Source organism: Epargyreus clarus, unplaced genomic scaffold, assembly GCF_041222505.1.
Source record: "Epargyreus clarus isolate Ecla_fem2 unplaced genomic scaffold, WU_Ecla_fem_2.2 ptg000009l, whole genome shotgun sequence".
In the NCBI taxonomy this organism is placed as follows: domain Eukaryota; kingdom Metazoa; phylum Arthropoda; class Insecta; order Lepidoptera; family Hesperiidae; genus Epargyreus; species Epargyreus clarus.
This window is the reverse complement of record NW_027332217.1, coordinates 4426478-4447765: the sequence shown is the minus strand read 5'-3', so window position 1 is coordinate 4447765 and position 21288 is coordinate 4426478. Positions and strand designations below refer to the sequence as shown.

The 21288-nt window shown below is 35.3% G+C and overlaps 1 protein-coding gene across 1 annotated transcript; it reads left to right on the top strand.

Annotated features, from left to right (window-relative positions):
* Window positions 1–6831: 6831 nt before the first annotated feature.
* On the top strand, window positions 6832–20339 carry Gr21a (Gustatory receptor 21a). The gene is made up of 8 exons (XM_073076488.1): window positions 6832–7090; window positions 7412–7510; window positions 8166–8338; window positions 10113–10312; window positions 11523–11668; window positions 14714–14910; window positions 18296–18457; window positions 20163–20339. Exons 1-8 carry the CDS (start codon window positions 6904–6906, stop codon window positions 20310–20312), a joined length of 1314 nt encoding a protein of 437 aa, XP_072932589.1. The 5' UTR covers window positions 6832–6903; the 3' UTR covers window positions 20313–20339.
* The last annotated feature ends 949 nt before the right edge of the window (window positions 20340–21288 follow it).

Genomic DNA, 21288 nt, shown 5'->3' with positions numbered 1-21288 from the left:
CAGCCCCGGATAAATCATCGATTATAACTAATGCTGATGCAGGCGATATGTTGCCACTCTTAAGAACTAAGTGGCTAAGTGGGTCCATAGCGTTCTTATCACTTCCTTAAAAACATCGGCAAAAAACTTAATCGTTTGAATTCATTTAAAAAAAAAAGTTCTTAATTGTGTGTGACGTATACTCTCAATCTGACCGTGCCCAACAGCAGCAGCAGTAATTTGTCTACAATGACCATAAAATCGTAAAAATTCTTCACGCTAATGCAGTGGTAATTTCCTTCTATTTTCCGTAGATGATGCGTAGCTATAAAATTAAAGATAATGCCGGTGGCATATTCCATTTACTTTTATGAAACCATTCTAAGTTCTCATTCTGCTTTATGTCTTGGAATTATGGAAACAAGAATTTTGCCGCCGCAAATCTACAATTTCCCAACTTTCGCTTCAATTTGGAACTTTGAAGCCAGTACGTAATAAATACCATACTTTGTCTCGCGCGACTGACTAAGAACTAGCAAATTTTCGCAAATTAGAATTACTAAGTCTCTAACAGATAATGAATAAATGTCAAGTTTCGCCCACTTAATGTAACGAAGTTTCTATTTCTAACTATTCTGAGAGCAATATTTCAAATATAATTAAGTACTAGGTATTTAAAATGAGCTTTATACATTTTTTTAAATTTGGAACAATAAATAAAACTACTTAAGAATGCTATTAACTTTAATGTACACTTGTTTCTATAAAATGGAATTTTGACAATTCTTACAATACAAAATTTGTCATATTTCGATATTTGGTAAACGAAACATTGAATAGTTCAAATATAATAGAAACAGGCTTAAGTAGATCTATGTTATCCAATGATACTGTTTCCAAGCCGTTACGCCTCAACTTATGCCCCGAGGCCATAAGATTATGCTTCAGTGGATGTATTTCCTAAGGATTTAATCTTCTAAGCCGTTTATATAATATTTACCTGTCTGTTAGGTATAATCCATTAATCTAGGCTTACTATCCAACTATGTGTTACAAATTAATTGTAAGTTGATTCAACGGTGAAGATTTTTTTTATGGTAACACAGAATAGACCCTACAATAAAGTTACTTAAAAAGAAGCGAACCCTATTGGACTAGTATGGTAGATTACGGCCTTATTTTTTACTATTTCGAAAATATATATAAGTTCAGCAGTAGAATAGTTACATGTTAATATTTTCATATTTTATACAACACATACACAGAAACAAATAAATGTTATCTATAGTGAAAAACGCGACGCAAAACGTGACGAAAGTCCCGCGGAATGAGAGGGAAATATGACAATACTTTACAATGTAGAGACTTGTACAAATAGACGCAGTTATTGCGAGGTAGAGTCCGCATATAACTTGTACTCGTATAAGAATACGCTCATATCAAGCTACATTGTATTTGAATTGTTTTTGCAAAACTAGTATTGCAAAGAACAAAGCTAGTACATAAGTAAATACATAAGTAAGTGTTAGGCGCTGCTGTGTTCCGGTTTGAAGGGTGTGGTAAGGGAGACAGAATTTTGCGAGGCGTAAGCTTAGTCCTCAGGGGTAGCGGCGCATCTGTGGCCGACCTCAGGTAGGAATATCTAATCCTATCTGGGGTTAATTACAGATGTCCATGGGCGGCAGTAGCCACTTACCATCAGGTGGACTGCATGCTCGTCTGCTACTCTTATATTATAAAAAAAAATATATATTTCAAAGCAGTGATAGCCTTTTTTTGTTTACGAGAAGGAATCTTCAAAATGTACCCGCTGCCGTGGGAGCAATAACAGGGTTATGTGAGATTCTTACCGCACTAAAACCCCCCTGGTGGCCGTCCTCGGCGCTACGTAAATGACTTCGGGATCTCGGAGAAAACGCAACCGGAGTCCTCTTAGCGCGTTGCCCTGTCGGGCTCCGCTCATTTGAGTATGACACTCGCAACACCGTCTTATGTATACGACCACACATACCGCCGTCCTTCCCGGGGTCTCTGGCCGGGTGATTAGAGCTCCCACTTTAACCGCAAGGAACCCCAGAAAGCTCCTTAGTTGCCTCTTATGCAGAGGATAACGTAGACCTATTCTGGTCCCGGAATAAGAGGGACAAAGCAATGATAACCTTCTGGTTTAATCTTGACCAGATTATTTTTTTAGTTGCTAAACGGTCATGAAAACATCGTGAAGAAGTCTACACGTCGGTGAGACCTTTTAATGATCACCAAAGTCTACCAATTCGTATTTGGGCAACGCGGCGTACTATAACTTAAACGTCTTTGAGAGAAGACCAGTACCCTTACCAGGAGTTTTTACGTTTCGACAAATATGACTGTTTTGTGTGTTTCTAATAACAGCAGTGTTACGCGCTGCTTTCTGAGGCGTTCCAGCTTAGTCCTCAGGGGTAGCGGCAGATGCGCCACAGGGCCGACCTCAGGTGGGAATTACTAATCCTATCTGGGGTTGATTACAGATGTCCATGGGCGGCAGTAGCCACTTACCATCAGGTGGACTGTATGCTCGTCTGCTACTCCTATATTAAAAAAATATTTAAAAAGTTTTGGTATTTGTTTACGTATGGGCCAATACGATTTCCTAGTTCTGACACAATCCGGTAGGGGCGCTGATTGGAATTTGTATGGGCAAATATGTAAACAAATACCAAAACAGTCATATTTGTCGAAACGTAAAAACTCCTGGTAGGGGTACAGTATCCAGCAGTGGGACCGTAGTGTATTTCAAATAACACATTGTATCGATGTAATGCTTAATTATTATTGTTAACTATGTGTCAGCAAACAATCAAATGTTGACACAATTTAATATAAAGGTTAAATTGAATATAAATTGACTTAAGCTCTATATTTGATCGTTGCCTGGAGTCACGTAATTTGATTTATTCCACACTGGACTTAAATTTTCTATACAAATAAATATGTTATTTCTATAATTGTAATCTTCCAATTTTATTTTTCTAAGTTCATATATTGTTTATACGTTCGAAAAGAAAACATAAACGTCTCCTAGACATATATTTACGGCCTAACCTTCGATAAATCGATAAAGATTTATCATGGATATTTAAAGATACTGAGCTAGGCTTATTACTATTTTAAATGGTAAATCTATAAGATATATCTAAAAAATTAAGAGTAAAGTTCGCCATATTGGCGAATATTTGATATATAGTTAGCTTATAGACACGTCAAAATTTCACGGCCGAACTATGAAAAGCATCATGGCCCGATTTCGGACACAACAATGTCATTAGTGCTTTAGCATCAATGGCAAATTGAAATATGTACCAATCTTATCAAACCACTCAAATTAGGTAAGAACCACTATTAAAGAGCAGAGGTACAATCGTGTCACGAAAAATTGTACCACATGTATAAGCTTCATTCCTACAAAACAAGGACTACGATCGCTATGGTCACCAAGTGGAAAGGTTCATATTCTATACTAAACCATAATAATATAACGAACCGCTTAATTAATATTAACCTGTTGTTATTGTGCCTTGATTACGTTGATCAAACCGTAGGCTTTGTTTCATGATTATGCAAATGGTGTCACCCGTAGCTACAGATAATATTTATTTATTGCCACCCAGGATTAATGTAATAAAGATACATTATTCATTGTGTAAATGTGGGTACAATTTACATGTACAAAATTTACGTAAATCTTTAAATTTATTAAGTCACGTGCTTGATTCGTTTGCTTGATTGGTTTTAGCGACTATATTTAAAGATTTAAGACTTAGGAAATGTTATTTAGGGTATTTTTAAAAGAAAATAACAAACGTAGTTGTTACATAAATCCTTACTAATATTATAAATCCGAAAGTAACTCTGTCTATCTGTTTGTCTCTTCTTCACGCCTAAACCATTGAACCGATTTTAATGAAATTTTGTACAAAGATAGCCTAAAACCCGAGAAAGGACATAGGATAGTCTTTATCCCGGAAATTCCACGGAAATAGGGATGGCAATCTAAGACCGATTAATCGGAGAATCGATCTTTTGGACAAAAAAGTCGATTATTTTAATCGATATTAGTATCGATGTTAATGAATCGTAAACTATGCATTTGATCAAGTGATGATCTTTAGCAAGGTTGTTGTCCATGAGCCCACGAAGATTACAGAGTTGTTACGACCAATTTTCGCCAGAAGGTACGAATTTTCAGTTTTATGTATTTTCGTATGTCATATTATTTTATTTTAAACGCGGGCGAAACCGCGGGCAAAAACTAGTATTTAATCAATTAAACGTTTTATTAGCAAACTAGCTTCAATTACTTATTATGCGCTTTAGCGGATGAAAAAACATTTCTTAGTACATATAAGTTTTATCTAACATCTCTGCAAATAGCATGCTTAGTAGATTCAGAATTATAATAACTATTACATTTTAACATATTTCACGTTATTCAATATTTAATACTATATTTAATAATAAAAATATTTTAATAAACTTAAATAATTGATAATACCCATAAAATGTTTCCTTAAATTAAGTTGGAATAAATACAAATCACGAAATATTTATAAGAAAAAATAAATAAATTTTAAGAAATCCTATAGGTATCTATATTATCATCTGAAGCTAATAATAATAAAAATATGATATAATTAAATTAAAAATTAACTAATATTAAAAAAACATTAACTATTTATATTTTTTCTTTGAAAACAAAATATGATTTCGAAAGATTAATAACAGTATGATAAATTATTCTCTGTTTAAGTTAACAAAGGTCACGGCGACACTTCACTAGAAAGAGTATTAATATTATTTGAATTTGTTTATGAATACTTTAAGACTAGTGTAAGGCTGACGCTAACATCTCACTTAGTGAGTCGTTAACTGTTTGTGAAAGTCGCCATTAGTGTGAAATATGAATTAATGGGCGCAGGGCGACGCTGCGACGTCATCGGTACGCTCCTGGAAGGTGACCGCGGACAGTGCCGTCCGTAGAGAGGCGGGGTGGTAAAAAGTTATGGCCAGCGATTGGAATGGTTTATAGTTAATTGTATCAGGCGTTACTTTGCGGAAATCCATGCTATTAAGTTAAGATTAAAACTACTTCGCAATAATCCGCTACAAATATGGATGATATATATTTTAAATCATGCAGTATGTAAAGGATGCGTGCAGATGCAAGAAATTAAACATATACACCACCATAAATACCACCACCAACACGTGTTTCGCTCCATAACGGAGCATCATCAGGGTAAGTTGACTCTACGACGGTTAATCGTTAAGTGACGCTGTCAACCTAATGCATGCCTTTTATAATGTTATATTATTATTTAGTTAGATGGCATCACATTCTATATTCTGTAGTTTAAAAGTAATTATAAGAGTTATATATTTAAGAACTACTACTGTTTAAGAAGTACATAAGACATAAGAGTAATTATTGTTGGGGGAAGTGAATATGAAAAGATTTTCAGCAATGCAAGACAAAGTTCATATTATGTCATTATTTTTACAAGGTTACTTTTTTATTTTGGTTATACTTTTTTTATTTTACATACCTCGGCGACTCTATTCCATTCGATTGACGAACGCGCATAACGAAGTAAGCTGAGACGGGTGGGTTATGATTGATTATGTCGTATTTTGTTACTCGGGCTTTCAGAACTGCGCCATTCGCTTATTCGACGCGAACGCTTCTAAAGCCTTTACTCCAAAGTGAATTTAAATCTAAAAACAATAACTCGACCATGGATCGAAATAACAATAGTTTCAGAATTTATAATCCGAATCAGAACAGAGTAAGAAAACGAGATCCATTTGAGAATGTCGATGGAAATGTTTTAAAAGGTATACAATATTATTAAGTAATAGTTTAAGTAACATATTAATGTTTATAATGCCTTTCGTTTATTCTTAGCAGCAGTTCAAGCAGTCCACCTGATGGTAAGTGGCTACCGCTGCCCATGGACATCCGTAATCAACCCCGAATAGGATTAGATATTCCTACCTAAGGTCGAATAAGTATGTCTCCCTTACCACACCCTTCAAACCAGAACACAGCGGTGTAACACTATGAGGTAAAAATAGGTGTGGCGATGGCGCCGCCGGAGTTCAACCACAAAGAGTTCTACCACCTTCAAAGATTCCCGAGCTAATTGTTTTCCCGAGCCCGAGGTTTTTAAAAATACCTCAAATTTGGTCATTGCCGTTCATGATAATGTGCAATATCTTATATATGTGATTTTAGGTCCATCTGTAAAATAAGTAGATTATGAATGCAAAAATACAATGCTTTGACACAATTTTGATATAATTCAAGTGTTCCTTTGTGAATTTACGATTTTATAATATGTGCATTTTAGTTATCATCATTATATAACACATCACAAAGAGACAAAGTCCTTTTCCTACAAGCTTTTATCTTGTCTTTACTAGCAAGTTCGCGTTTTCAAGAGAAATTCAGAGCATTTTAAACTTTAACAAAACAATTTAGACAACATTGTTAAGAGATCATCGCAGCATTACTGCTTCCTTTTGAAGCCTGAGATTTACTTTACTTGTTAGTTTCTGTTGCAACTAAAATCTGTTGCAATTCGCTCAGTAATAAAAAAAAACAGTTTAGTTTGACAGCGATTTATTTGTATGTTATCATTTTCTGTCATCCTAAGCAAGGATTTCCTTAAAGAATGTGAAGACATTTAGTTAAATGAAGTAATTGATGTAAGTTATTAAGTACCCACATGGTAGAGCAGTCATCATACTAATCTGATATGCAGAGGGTTCCAGGTTCGATCCCCAGCCAGACATATTCAAATAATTTAGATTTTTCTTCCGAACACACGAAGTTATTACAAACAAAGAAATCTTAACATATTGTACTTGATTGTAAATATTTAATACATGTATGTACGTATTTATAAGTCATATGTTTTTTTAGATCACAATCCCGAAGAATTGTATGGTCCTCAAATAACAGAAAAAGATGGCGAATTGCTGGATAAACATGACAGCTTCTATATTACGACCAAGAGCTTGTTGGTGCTCTTCCAAATCATGGGAGTTATGCCCATTATGAGAGTACCTAAGGGTAAATGTTACTCACTATAAGTATGAATGTAATATTACCTATAAAATCCTAGTAAAAACTGCAGTGTTATATCTAGTTTTAGTATAGGATTCTTGACGGTTTAAACGCCGTAAAATATTATGAAAGTATAGTTATACTACACATTATTACATAGACAATCTCATCATTAATGACATCCACGTCTGTACCAACATAAAAAAGTGTAGGAATTCAATATAAAATAATTAAAAAATACCTAAGTCTCTAAACTCTATTGGGTCTTATCTATGTGAAACAGATTTTTATTAACAAATCAGAAATCCATTTCTTTCATTATTACAGGCGCTAAAACCTCCAAACGAACCACTTTCAACTGGATTTCCAAAGCGACATTATGGGCTTACCTTGTGTGGAGCCTCGAATGCATTATTGTCGTGAAAGGTAAGGGCTCGAACACAAAACTGCGATGCGACGCGATGCGAATTCGCAACGCAGAAATTTGCGATGCGAATTGCTGCGATGCAATATCGTGCGGCGTAGCGTCTCTTAGGGTGACCAACAACAACAACCACTGTGCGATGCGAATCAATTCGCAAGTTCTTGCGATGCGTCGAGGGAGCTCGCAGATTTTTGCGATGCGACGTCGCATCGCAGTTTTATGTACGAACCCTAAGTCAGTATCCGTCGCTAGATATCATCACCATTAAAACGTTTTACCCCGTAAGAAATAAAAAAAAGAAAAATGTACGTATTTTTAATGTACACTAAACAGTGATCGTTTTCCGTAAAATTTGTGTGTTTACATGAAAATGAAAAAAAAGTGATTTATTTCCAATAAATATATTTATTACATGGTCCTGCACAAGCACATAAAAAAATGTTATTATAAATATTTTTTCAATAATGGCAGATAACCATAATAATAATAGAAAATCAGGGTACCTACCTGCTATACAGAAATATAAATGCACAATATTCAAAAATATTCAACTCAAAAAACCTTTTTGTAACTTTAGCAAAATAGATCACTAGAACGACCAATCCGTGTGAAATATGTCAGTACCACTTTATCATAGTCAAGTTCATTTCCTTTCAGTGGGCAGAGAGCGGCTCGCGAATTTCCAGCAAAACTCGAATAAGAGGTTCGATGAAGTCATTTACAACATCATATTCCTGAGTATCCTCATCCCGCACTTCCTATTGCCCATCGCGTCTTGGCGGCATGGGCCTCAAGTGGCAATATTCAAAAATATGTGGACCCACTATCAGGTATACGGAAAAATATTTTTGTGTTTTCTGGTTGTGATATTATAATTCTGCTAGTTTATAAGGTAAAATTATTTGCAAGATAGGCACCATAACACGTTTTTGTCTGTGACTCTGTCCGATTGACTGTATATATTGGATCCAAAAGTTAATGATAACGGTTATAATACATTGCTCTTCTATATTTCGTGAACAAAATTACAATTATTGATAGAATTATTTGACAGATAAACTTCTAACAATTTAGCTCAAACAGTATAATCCTTAAGGTACGCATAATAAATAATAATTATTCACCGTATCCGTCATTTTCATTCTGGGACAAATAAGTTTGTAATTAATTAATGGATGGTATTTATACACGAAATACATTTTCCGTTTGCGAAATTTGAGTGGCAGTTTAACGTTCGCACCAAAATTACCACAAATCTCATCAGTCCACACAAATGCAACGCTCGTATTTTAATAATTCAAGTTACATTAATTTTCCGGTGAGAATGTGTAAAAATTTTGAATGAGTACCTATTCTAGCAAATCGCATAGAAGTTATGTGGAGTGGAGTACTTTCCAGGGTCCCCTAATAATATAATAGGAAGGGACTTACGCTTAGTATCGGACGTACAAAAGACGTTTTTTTACGACTGCAATTTCGGATTCGAAGCCGTTGTTAAACAGCATCGTTGTTGCTACTGACGACTGAGTTGGCACACCTTATATGAATACTTTGTATGTGTGTGAGTCAAATCTTGCAACTAAATTTTAAATTTTAATTTCACCATCAATATGAGTTTATATTTTGATGACACATTTGGTTTCTATGGCAATAGTTATTATTATTATACTGTTATAGTTCAGTGACGTCATTCCAAATCCAATATGGTTGACACCTCAGGAAGGATGAAATATTTTTATGCACACCCGTTATATGGGTTTTAAATTGAAACGCTTTTCTGAGAAGAATATGATTTTTTTAACAATAACATAATTTTTTTACTGCACTTAAAACCTGAACACAAAATTTTACACTATTCTTATAAGGCAGAATTATATAGATCGTCAGTGGTGCAGCTGCAGTTACACTAGAAGATTTATATAAGCTATATGTAGTGAAACACTAAAACGCTGATTAATTAAATTACCCCAACTAATGACGCTTACGCCATTTCTAGAAACAGTTATAAATTTAACGTAGCTAATGACTTTGCTCTAGATGCTCACACATATTAGTATTCAGTTTGAGAATTAATTACTTTGCTGCTGCTATCTTGTCTAATGTGTAAAATTATAGATGTATTGGGGCAAAGAAGAGTAACTATTCTGGTTTAATATCGGTAATTTATGTCTGTTAGTACATGTTAAAATTTAAACATCCCTTTCAGGAACTAAAGGCCCCTTACAGGAATCAGGTAGCTATTTTTCATACACAAAAGACAAAGTTATTTAAGTTACTACTTCATTCAGCACTAAAGGAAAACTTGTGAAATTTTCAAGCGGCAGTTTTCTACAATTATTTAGTACAATACAATTCTTTAGTGTGACAATTACCAATCATCTACTATCTATCCGTTGTACTATACTACACACCTCACACACCTATCTCCTACTCAAGATCTTTCTTAGTTTAAAGTTAAAGTGGAACCTCTTTTTATTTCTAGTGGGGACCTGACGTAGCCATGCATTTTATTATTATTACACAAAAAAAACATGAGCAGTATACCTAAATAAGCTGACGATGACAATACAATATTACGTACTTAAAAAAAAATTATATTTTCAGTTAAAATATTTGAAAATCACCGGAACGCCTATCGTGTTTCCTAACCTGTATTCCTTAACATGGGGCCTCTGCATCTTCTCTTGGACGCTGAGCTTCGCCGTGATCCTCTCGCAACATTACCTCCAGGATGACTTCGAGCTTTGGCAATCGTTTGCCTATTACCATATCATTGCTATGTTGGATGGATTTTGTTCTCTATGGTATGTTTCTGTACAGTTCTAAGGCTTGAAGCTCAACAATAAGAAATTGCCTGACATAATTTAACGTAGGTAGTAAAAATCATTATCTTGGACGAATTTGTATGGACGAAAAGACGGAGAACTTCGAAACGACGAATTTTGATTTTTGTTTTATCTGAGTATAAAAAAAACAAGGCGTAGATATAAACATACCTACTACAAAGGTATAAAGTAATAATACGAGTATTAACATCATTAATATGATCCATTTCTATAGATACTAGTATTTCTATAGATTTTAGTTCTTATATCCCGGCTTTAAGACATCATGAGGTCATAAACTGCAATAAAAGAAATCATTATGTACGTGTGTCAGAAGTTTTCTTTCACTCACGATATAAAAGCGGCAGGCAGTAAGACCGAAATTGAATAGACGCTTTTACTGCACGTCATATATTTTGCTCGATTCTCTGCACGAAAACTTTATTCATTAAAACAGTTTGGGGATCGTAGCGAGAGTGTTTGAGTTATACTTTTTGGTTACTTTGTCGTATGTGTTTTACATTATAAAAATATATTTTATGTAAGTTTGTTATATATATTTGCACAATGCCAACTTATAATCAAATAGACTATTGGTCAAATAATAGGCTAAATGTAAAAAAGGTTTTCTTATAGGATTGAAGTTTTTTTATTAATATGGGAGTAGCAGACGTCGTGCATGCAATCCACTTGATGGCAAGTGGCTACTGACACCAATGGACTTCTGTAATCAACCCCATATAGGATTAGATATCCCTACCTGAGGTCGGCCACAGAAGCGCCGCTACCCCTGAGGACTAAGCTCGGTAAAGGATGTCGCCCTTACCATTCCCTTCAAACCAGAACAAAGCAGCGTATACACTGCTGTTATTAGGCGAAAATAGGTGTGGCGGTGGTGCCTCCGGCAGTCGAACCACAAGGGTTTTACCACCTTCAAAGTAAGTGGTCATTGCCACTATCCTTCGTTCTATCTAAAGCCGATCATAGGTGCGTTGCCAGTCCTGAAGACTTAGAAGGTCGCCTCATATTTAAGTGACCCATTTTACATCCTTCACACCATTTTACAAATTTCAAAAAAGAAAATATTTGCGAAAGAAAATATTTATTAGTTTTACTGTTTGTAAATTATAAGCGTATTTTTGAAATTATATTAACCTTATTATTAGCCTTTAACGAGAATGTTTTTCAGGTATATCAATTGTAATGCTTTCGGTACCGCTTCGAAAGGTTTGGCTACAAATCTGCACAAGGCTTTAGAGGCTGAGCATCCGGCGTTAAAACTCGCTCAGTACCGCCACCTGTGGGTCGATTTATCACATATGATGCAACAATTGGGTACGTATAGTTTTACAAATAGTGCCAGTTCATATTAGATCCACCTGACAGTTTTATTGTTCGGAGTATGTAAGGTTTTGGTGTTCATATTAAGCGATAAGAAAGGGTTTTGTTCACATCACGTTATACCAATGTATTGATCGTCGTTATAATGTGATCAGCAAGACCCGGCAGTTAGCAAACTGTAAGACTGGCAGGCCATCGTATGTGAACGAGACGTTTTATGAAAGACAGTCTTATTACAATTTACGGTACGACGTTTTTTCCACACTGACACTTAGAATTTGAAAGCGAAAGAAAAAAGATTTTTACACTCACAGCCCCACTAGAATTGCCTGTGTTATGGTTACCACGGATTCATCCAAAGATCACACAAACACCTAGACCCAGAATATAATAAAAATTCATCATTCAGATGGCTGTCTGGGCGGGGTTCGAACCCGCAACCCCTTGTGCGTGAGACCCTTATGGTGACCGCTGCACCATGTGAATCGTGAAGAAACCAAAGTGTCTGAAATTTGTTTATCGTGGTTTTGAGCATTCAGTGGGTTACTTTTAGTTTTTAAGTACGTCTAAACTTTAACGTAACAGTACTTGCGATAATTTATTTGAAATATGGCTTACAGTTTAACTCAACAACTAAGGATCATAAAATACAATTTATTGGAAGGTGAAAATATATTGCGAATATGGATCCGTTGAGAAAAGGCATTAAGGTATCAGAAACAATAAATGATACAACGATACAATAAACAACTTTAAACTACGCTTGACTTTTATGATAGCTACAATTACAACAAAGTATTAAATTCGTGCCATCTGTACGAAAGCACGCTATTATCGCAACATGTGGACTAATATTAAATGAGTTAGTAATATATTTGTGACTTGGCGTCGGAATGTCACAGATTTTAAGATCTAAAGGTATTACTATTGTTGTCGCTACTATTTCGAAAAAATACGTATTCCCAGGGGCTATACCAGCACAGGGGTCCATAGATTTTGTCTTGTGCTATAATTTGAGTAGGTGCGATCCTTATATTATTAAAAACAGATATTGTTTTAACATGTTTTTTTTTCAATTTGAAAGAATGAGTCCTAGCTTCTGACTGGCTAAGAACGAATATTAAATAAAGGTTCTTTAATTAACGAATAAAAAGGTTAAAATTCTGATCTCGTTAACACAACGAGCTCGAAATTACTTAACAAATATCTCGTCATTATAAATATTTACCAGAATTTCCAGACGTACGGGAGCCTTAAAGACAATATTTATAACTGATATTATGAAATTCACTTAAGAAATTACTAGAATTACAATCGACCAATAAATTAATATTACTCTGTAATAATAGAATAATAACTTAAAGTTAATACAGGATATGGCAATTAAAAGTTATTAAAAACGATTAACGAAAAACAATTTTCTAAAACGACAACGTATCCCGATTTATGACTTTTACGACATACGTGATCCAATTCGTTATTTTGAATACATTTTGCAAATGTGATTTCGTTTTTGCGAAAGCGAAGCGAAAATTTGACGGCATGGTTATTCCGATTTTTATATTTGGTAAGAACTTTTAATCCAAAATTAACCATTTATCCCAACCTTCAAGTAACAAATACTCATTGATTATAAAGGACTTTATTGTAAATTCGTATATGTAAATGGAAAGTAAAGTTTTGCGTTAAGTTAGGTAAATACCCGCGAATTACAACTACAAATACTCAACGTAATATATGTAGATTTCGCTTAAGCGGCTTATTACGAAACATATTAGGTATATTTATACTTATGTATACGTCAGACACACCAAGAATTATCACTAGAAAATTCCTATATTACCAGTGTTAAACACTACTGTGTTATGGTTTGAGGAGTGTCGTTAGAAAGAAAAGCTATTATGAGGCGTTCCAACTTAGTCCTCGAGAGTACCAATGCATCTGTGGTCGACCACACGAACGACTCCTAACCTATTCGGAATAATTATTTTTTATAATATAGGAGTAGCAGACGAGCATGCACTCCACCTGATGGTATGTGGCTATTGCCGCCCATGGACATCTGTAATCAACCCCAGATAGGATTAGATATTCTTACCTGAGGTCGGCCACAGATGCGCCGCTACCCCTGAGGACTAAGCTGGAGCGCCTCGGAAAAGTATGTCTCCCTTACCACACCCTTCAAAACGGAACACAGCAGCGCCTAACACTGCTGTTATTAGGCAGGAATAGGTATGGCGTTGGTGCCGCCGGAGTCGGACCACAAAGGTTCTACCACCTTCAAAAGGTGGTAGAACCCTTTGTAGGTAGTTACAAATATCAGTGGCCACATACTCACCATCAAGTAGACTACATGCATACAAAAACGGGAATTAAACACACTAATTAAATAATTACTATAGTATGTAGTCAATAAAGAAAGGAAATAAACGAACGAATTAAGAACAGGTTTTTATAGGACCATGTATTTTTCTTAGTTGTTAAGATGTGTATGTAATCTTCCTATAAAAACTGATCTCAATAGTATAAAACTAATGAAACTATAATAAAAGTAGTGCCGCGTGGTGTGCAGGATATTAGGTACGTATCTTATATTCCTAGGCCTCTTAAGCCCCTATCTAAGTACTTAAATAAAGCGAGCAAGTAATAGGGATGGCGATGCGAGATCGATTAATCGAAAAATCGATCTTTTGAATCAAAAAAATCGATTATTTTAATTGATCTCCTCTAATGGATCGATTCAGTGAATCGATATTTCATCCTAGAAAATCGTAATTCGATTTTGTCGAAGTTAAAAATGAACACATTTGTTCATTTTTATAGATATTTTTTGCGGACAATAACGTATTTTTGTGAATGTTGGTCCTGACGACCTTTTTTGATATCGTCGCCCCTGGATAGATCGAAGATCGATTTTTGAAGAATCGATTATTTAGGCTTCGACTTTTTGTGAATCGATTAAACACACTTCGATTCGAATAGATTCAAGAATCGATGCTTTTCATAGAGAATCGTCATCCCTAGCGTGTACATTTTCAGGGCGGGCCTACTCCAACATGTACGGCATTTACTGTATGGTAATCTTCTTTACTACAACGATATCTCTCTACGGGTCCCTCTCAGAAATATTGGAGCATGGACTAAGCTACAAAGAAATGGGATTATTCGTTATAGTCGGCTACTGCATGACCCTCCTTTTCATCATTTGTAACGAGGCTTATCATGCTTCGAGGAAGGTTAGTGGTTTCATAAAATATGGTAGTTATGTATTATGCTTTGTCTATGTTCATTAAGGATCTGAGCTAACAGAAAATATAGTTATGAGGGTTTCATTTCCGTTTATTTGACCTGATTAAATTGTTAAGTCAATATTAGTAACTTACTCGTAATGTTTCTATTATTGAGTTTTTTGTTACATTTTTGAGTTATTATGGATATGAGAAACAAGGAGTGTAACTTTGAAGGACGTGGTAAGGATGATATACTTATCCGAAGCTTTAAATCTTAGTACTTAGAGGTAGCAACGCATCTGTTAGTAAGCTCAGGTAGGAATCTAATCTTATCTGGAGTTGATTACAGATATCCATGGGCAGTAGCAACCACTTACAGTGGCGTAGCTAGGTAACCAAGGGCCCTGGGGCAAATAAAAAAATGGGGCCCCACTGCTATGGAAACTGATTAGGTTTTATCAAACAAAAATATGAAATATACAAATACTTTATAAATGCTAAGCTATTTAAGCCCTTTTTTGTGCAGTGCAGGGCAGGTAATAAAAATATTAAACAGTAACATGTAGGATGTAGGTTTGGCTAATAAAACGATATAGGATCGTGAAGGATTTATCATATAAAGGTCGGGCCTAACTGACTAAATAACTATTTTATTTACATTTTTTCTAGCTTTAGTTTCCGCAAAAGTATAACGTTTCCACATAAATCAAAAATGTTTCACTGTACGGACATTTGTTCTTAAAATAGGCAGATCAAAGCGTCATAGGACCACGATTGGATACGATCCTATGACGCTAATGTGTCCGTTATATTTTCGCAAGTTACAAACATATATGTCATAACATCGAAGAATTAGTTGATTAACCAACAAATTCTTCCATGTTATGACATATGTACGAGTATTTATGTATAATCCTTAAGGATTAGTATGCAAATGTATGAAAAAATACGTAGTCTTCAAAATTTTCCTTTTCCTTTAATTTGTCACATAACATTACTTACTTAAATAAATTAAGGGTCCATGTGTCGGCGCACCCCGATTTAATACGATTGTGCATTAACATGCCGATCAATACATTTATTGATTTATTTATATACTCGTATATGTCTACCAAACCGCGATATACTAATAAATAAACACAAAAAAACATATGTCTGCAAACTATTCACATTTGTGCATAGGTGCACTTGAAGGTGGTAGAACCCTTTGTGGTTCGACTCCGGCGGCACCACCGCCACACCTATTTCTACCTAATAACAGCAGTGTTAGGCGCTGCTGTGTTCCGGTTTGAAGGGTGTGGTAAGGGAGATAGACTTTTCCGAGGCGTTCCAGCTTAGTCCTCAGGGGTAGCGGCGCATCTGTGGCCGACCTCAGGTAGGAATATCTAATCCTATCTGGGGTTGATTACAGATGTCCATGGGCGGCAGTAGCCACTTACCATAAGGTGGACTACATGCTCGTCTGCTACTCTCATATTATAAAAAAAAAAAGGTGGTCTGCAATAAGGGATACGCCCTTAGCCGGTTCTTACGGCACCCACGGAAAGAGAGGGGGAGGCCCTATTTTACAACGCCGGGGCCCCACGGCGGAATACTTCCGTTAGGTCGCATTCTAGCACTCCATATTTGCTCATTATTTCCTTGCATGATTGGTGAACAGTCCATGCTTGAGTTAGTTGAGATAAAACTAAGTACTAGTACAGAAAGAATTTAGGGGAATTCCCTAGGCATAACTTTTAAATTACTTTCAACTGAGTTTACTTTCAACTGATATTTATTTTGAAAATGGGAGAAATTTCCAAAAGTTCCGTTCGATCGAGATTTCTGGTAAGGGTTCGAGGGCCCCCTGAGTTTGAGGGCCCCGGGGCACTGCCCCGCCTAGCCCCTAGGTAGCTACGCCACTGACCACTTACCAACAGGTGAACTGCATGCTCGTTTGCTACTGGTATTGTTGATCAAATACTATTGTTATAAAAAAATACGGTATTTTTTTATTTTTTGAATTTGAATGATGGAGTGGTAGTTTTGTAATGAAGCGAGAATATAATTACAATATCATACAAACAAAAGCTGCGCATTTTCAATTAATCTCAAAGCTATAATAGTAAAACCGATTGCTAGTGATTACAGTTCTGTGCATCGCGTACATAATATGGGTGTGTACATATATGTTCGGGACTACACGTCATTTCAGTTATTTTGATATACATTAATTTATTTTGATCATACATTAATAAACGTTGACTTCACTTAAAGCTTTACTTAACATAAAAAAATATTTATTTAATACAATTAAGTAAACAAACGTATAGAACTCGAAACCAATATCTAAATTCAGCATTAATTAGATTTTTATTTGGCAAAGACGCCAAAATCCCTTTGTTTAAGTCTAATAATAGATAAATACAAGGCAAAAAATGCGTTCATGGTGGAATTATGTTAGTAATTTTGCATTTGTGTAGAAAAATATTTCGTATACTATGAGTATGAGTAGATTTTTTTTATTTTACTAAAAACCCGAACAACACAAAGCATTACATAGGTATAGTCCGCGTAAAACTCCTAGTCCGCTCTGAATATAGAAATGAATAGCGTCGCCATAGCAAATTGTATGACCGCACCAACTTCAGAGCGGACTAGCAGTTGGCGCGTACTATATGTAACATTAAATTTACGTTGCCGTTGCAAATATATAGAGACACCCTACATATCTAAATCTACGAGTACATACAGATATAGTTCAGAATATGTTATGGAAAATGTTTTAGAGTTTGACCCGTTTCTGCAATAAGTTTCTCGGTTACGAATCCGCTTTTATCAAATGTAATTTGATTGGATGCTACCTTCTCCGATTTTGTAAAGGACGTCATGAAAGGAAATTCAGCAAAGTGTGCGGTGTTCCGGGTTAGAATTGTTCCTGTATTTCTGTATTCTTGTATCTGAATTTACGGAACAAACGTAGAATGTGTTTCAGACTAAAATTGTTATATTGTAATATTATCATTAAATTAAAGATAATTGGTAATAAATGAGATACTCACAATGAAATTGAGAAAATGAGTCACTACATGCTCAAATTATATAAAATCTTTATTTCTATATTTTTAAATATTAAATGGAATATACTACATGAAGTTTCTTAATAATAATCACTATACAATAATTAAATTCCTACAAAATGCCTGGCAAGTGTTGAGCAGAGTAAATTTTAAAGAAAGGAGATATTTCTCCGCAATATAGGTACGACTAATTCTTTATTAGTAATACTTTTATACTTATACATTTATTAAATAGCGCTAATATTAGGATAATATGTTGTTATTCTAAATCTACTTTGAAGTGAAACTATTGTAGCTCGAATATTTTTTAAAAGAGTTGTGTAATTTTACAGGTGGGTCTAGAATTTCAAATCCGACTTCTGAACGTGAACCTCGGCGCTATCGACAGGAGCACACAGCGCGAAGTCGAGATGTTTCTTGTGGCAATCGCGAAGAATCCTCCGATAATGAACCTGGATGGATTTACTAACATCAACCGGGAGTTGTTTACAGCTGTGAGTTATTAAGAGGTTTCTTTTTAATTCGGAATTTAAAGTAAGAAACGGGATTGTTCATCTCACGGTAAATGCTTACTGTCGCCCATGTGCGTCTGTCGCCGTCAACAACTCTTACTGTCCTACTGCTGACCAAGGTCTCTTCTTCATTGAAAAAGGTTTAGGCCTTCAGGCCTTTCTAACCGACTTTCTCAGCGACTATGGACCGAAGCAGATTAGCTAATTTTAGTATCAGTGAGCGCTTGATGCATCACGTTTTGGCGACTTGCTACTTTTAGCCTCGGTACTTGTCCAAAAAAGTCATTGCATTCTACGTGATCGCTGCGTAATTTTCGAAAAGCAAATAAATCGTCATTCGCCGATGCTAAAACATGTTTGCTGGGGCCCGGGTCTGATTAGAATGGAGACTACAGGGCTTAATTACAATGGAAACGAAGCGTGTGTGTGTAATTAAATGAACTGGCAGACTAATACAGTGCAAATGAATGGCTATTTTTAGAGTTAATTGGCGGAGTCTGGTTTGAAACACAATAGCACTTGTACTACTAAAGTATAATCGTGATATATAATAATACTAATTATCTTACTAGGATCAAACATAGGTCCCATAAATAGATATAATTTAACAGTAGTATGTATAGTACTAAATGTTAAATTAATTAATTTATAATATTTTCTGAGTAAAACTTAATAAAAAGAAATTCATCTTCTGTATGTTTATGCGCATAGTGCATGTAGGCATGTAATAATTTTTATAGGGTAATAAAGCAAAATAGCTTGCAGTCGACCTGATATTAAGTGATCACTGCGGTTCAGAGCTATGGATAAATAACTCGGTTCGTCCATTTCCATGTAGAACAGGGACTCTCCCTAAAACTGATCACAGATGAGTTGCCACTCCTGAAGACTTGTAATAGTATAGTCTCCTTATGTACGTTACCCCTTATCCATATTCTTCGATGAAAACCAAAAAATAAAAATTTAATTAAAATAATTACCCGTAACTTTAAATAGATCTAGATGCATTAGTATGAAACAAAAGTGGTCCAAGTCTAAATATTGGATCTATAGAAGCATTTAGATATCTATAAATTGTTCCTAAATGGCTACCCTGTTTGCGGTTAGTGGGCTTGTCGGTCTCAAGCAACGTAATTACACGAATCTTACGGGAATTGTCGGCTCTTATCCAATTAATCGGAACTTACGCAAAGTTACTGAACAACTAAAACATAGTTATTCCGCTACGAACTTCTGATATAAATACAGACTTATCTACAAATCGTTAGGCCTTAATTGCTAGAGGATTGATGTAAATAAGCCACTTTCAAAACTCTGAAAAGTGTTACTTTTAAAACTAAAAAATAATGCTTATATTTGTAATATAAAGTCGATAGACCTAGTATCATTCGACCAGGGAGGTACAACTGCCGCATCTATTTTTAGTGTAACGTAATTCTTACACTTTGGTGGAAAGGTGTTGATGCCAGCTGACTTACTTATCATGCAATCCTCTTAGACCTCAGGAGCGGCACGGTATCAGTGTTCGGTAGAGCCCTGGTTCTATATGTAGGTGGCTTCGTTAAGATATGGTTGATAACGCATAATGCGATATTTAGCCTTCTTAATTTAGAATTACATTACATTAAACCATTTGAAATTAAATGAAATATACATATAAAAGCTATTTTTGTTGTATGTGTTTCAGAACATATCCTTCATGTCGACATATCTCATTGTCTTGATGCAATTTAAGCTGACACTACTGCGGCAAGGAGCACGAAGAGTAGTCAACGTCATAACCAATGCGATCTTCAATACCACCACTACCGCAGCTGATTATGATGAGGAGGAATAAACTTATGAATTTTAGATCTAATACTTCTTTGACTTAACGAATAGAAATGTGTTTAATCATTATTATTAATGTAATAAACTAGACTAGAATAATAAACTTCTGGAACAATATTGTAATGGGGTGATCTTAATTGCTATTTTTTTGTTTTTCATAATATTGGACTAGCAGACGAGCATGCAGTCCACCTGATGGTAAGTGGTTCCTGCCGCCTACGGACATCTGTAATCAACCCCAGATAGGATCAGATATTCCTACCTGAGGTCGGCGACAGATGCGCCGCTACCCTGAGGACTAAGCTAGAATGCCTCGGAAAAGTATGTCTCCCTTACGAAACCCTTCAAAACGGAACACAGCAGCGCCTAACATTGCTGTTATTAGGCAGATATAGGTGTGGCGGTGGTGCCACCGGAGTCGAACCACAAAGGGTTCTACCACCTTCATTTACCAATTACATGATTCGAACATAATAACATGTACCTAATAAATGAAAATAAACGCAAGTACAAAAGGTACTTTGAAACTGCTGTAGCAGCGGAAACGATAACAACATGAACGTTTGAAGCAAGATAAGCATTTTATATAATATATTTTATGTTGTGTACTTAGCGTTACCTTTTGTGCTCAAGGAGGTCTCCATGAAATTCTAAAGTCTCTGTTTCGAGATTGCTTATTTTGCCCTTTGATAAGTAAAATAGAAAGATACCTCACCGCCTTCAAATTGAATGAAGCCACTCAGGGATGAATTTATCATTTATTATTTGAATTCTTGACAAATAAAAACATTTTAGAGAAAAAATACGTATAAATGACTAATAGTACGTAATTTACGTGATAAATAAATAAGTATTTCAAACATTTCAGGGACATTTCAGAACGGAGGTATGGCAAAACATTATTTACGCAACAATTTCACATCTCAAAACTGGTAACAGTTTCTTCTTAGTAGTGATCAATCTATCTATTTTAGTCATCTAAT

Excerpts from the sequence above, each read along its gene's own strand:
- Gr21a (XM_073076488.1), top strand. The coding sequence starts at position 6,904 with ATGTATGTACGTATTTATAAGTCATATGTTTTTTTAGATCACAATCCC. Across the intron at positions 7,091-7,411 it reads CATTATGAGAGTACCTAAGG|GCGCTAAAACCTCCAAACGA; the intron begins GTAAATGTTACT and ends TCATTATTACAG. Across the intron at positions 10,313-11,522 it reads GATGGATTTTGTTCTCTATG|GTATATCAATTGTAATGCTT; the intron begins GTATGTTTCTGT and ends AATGTTTTTCAG.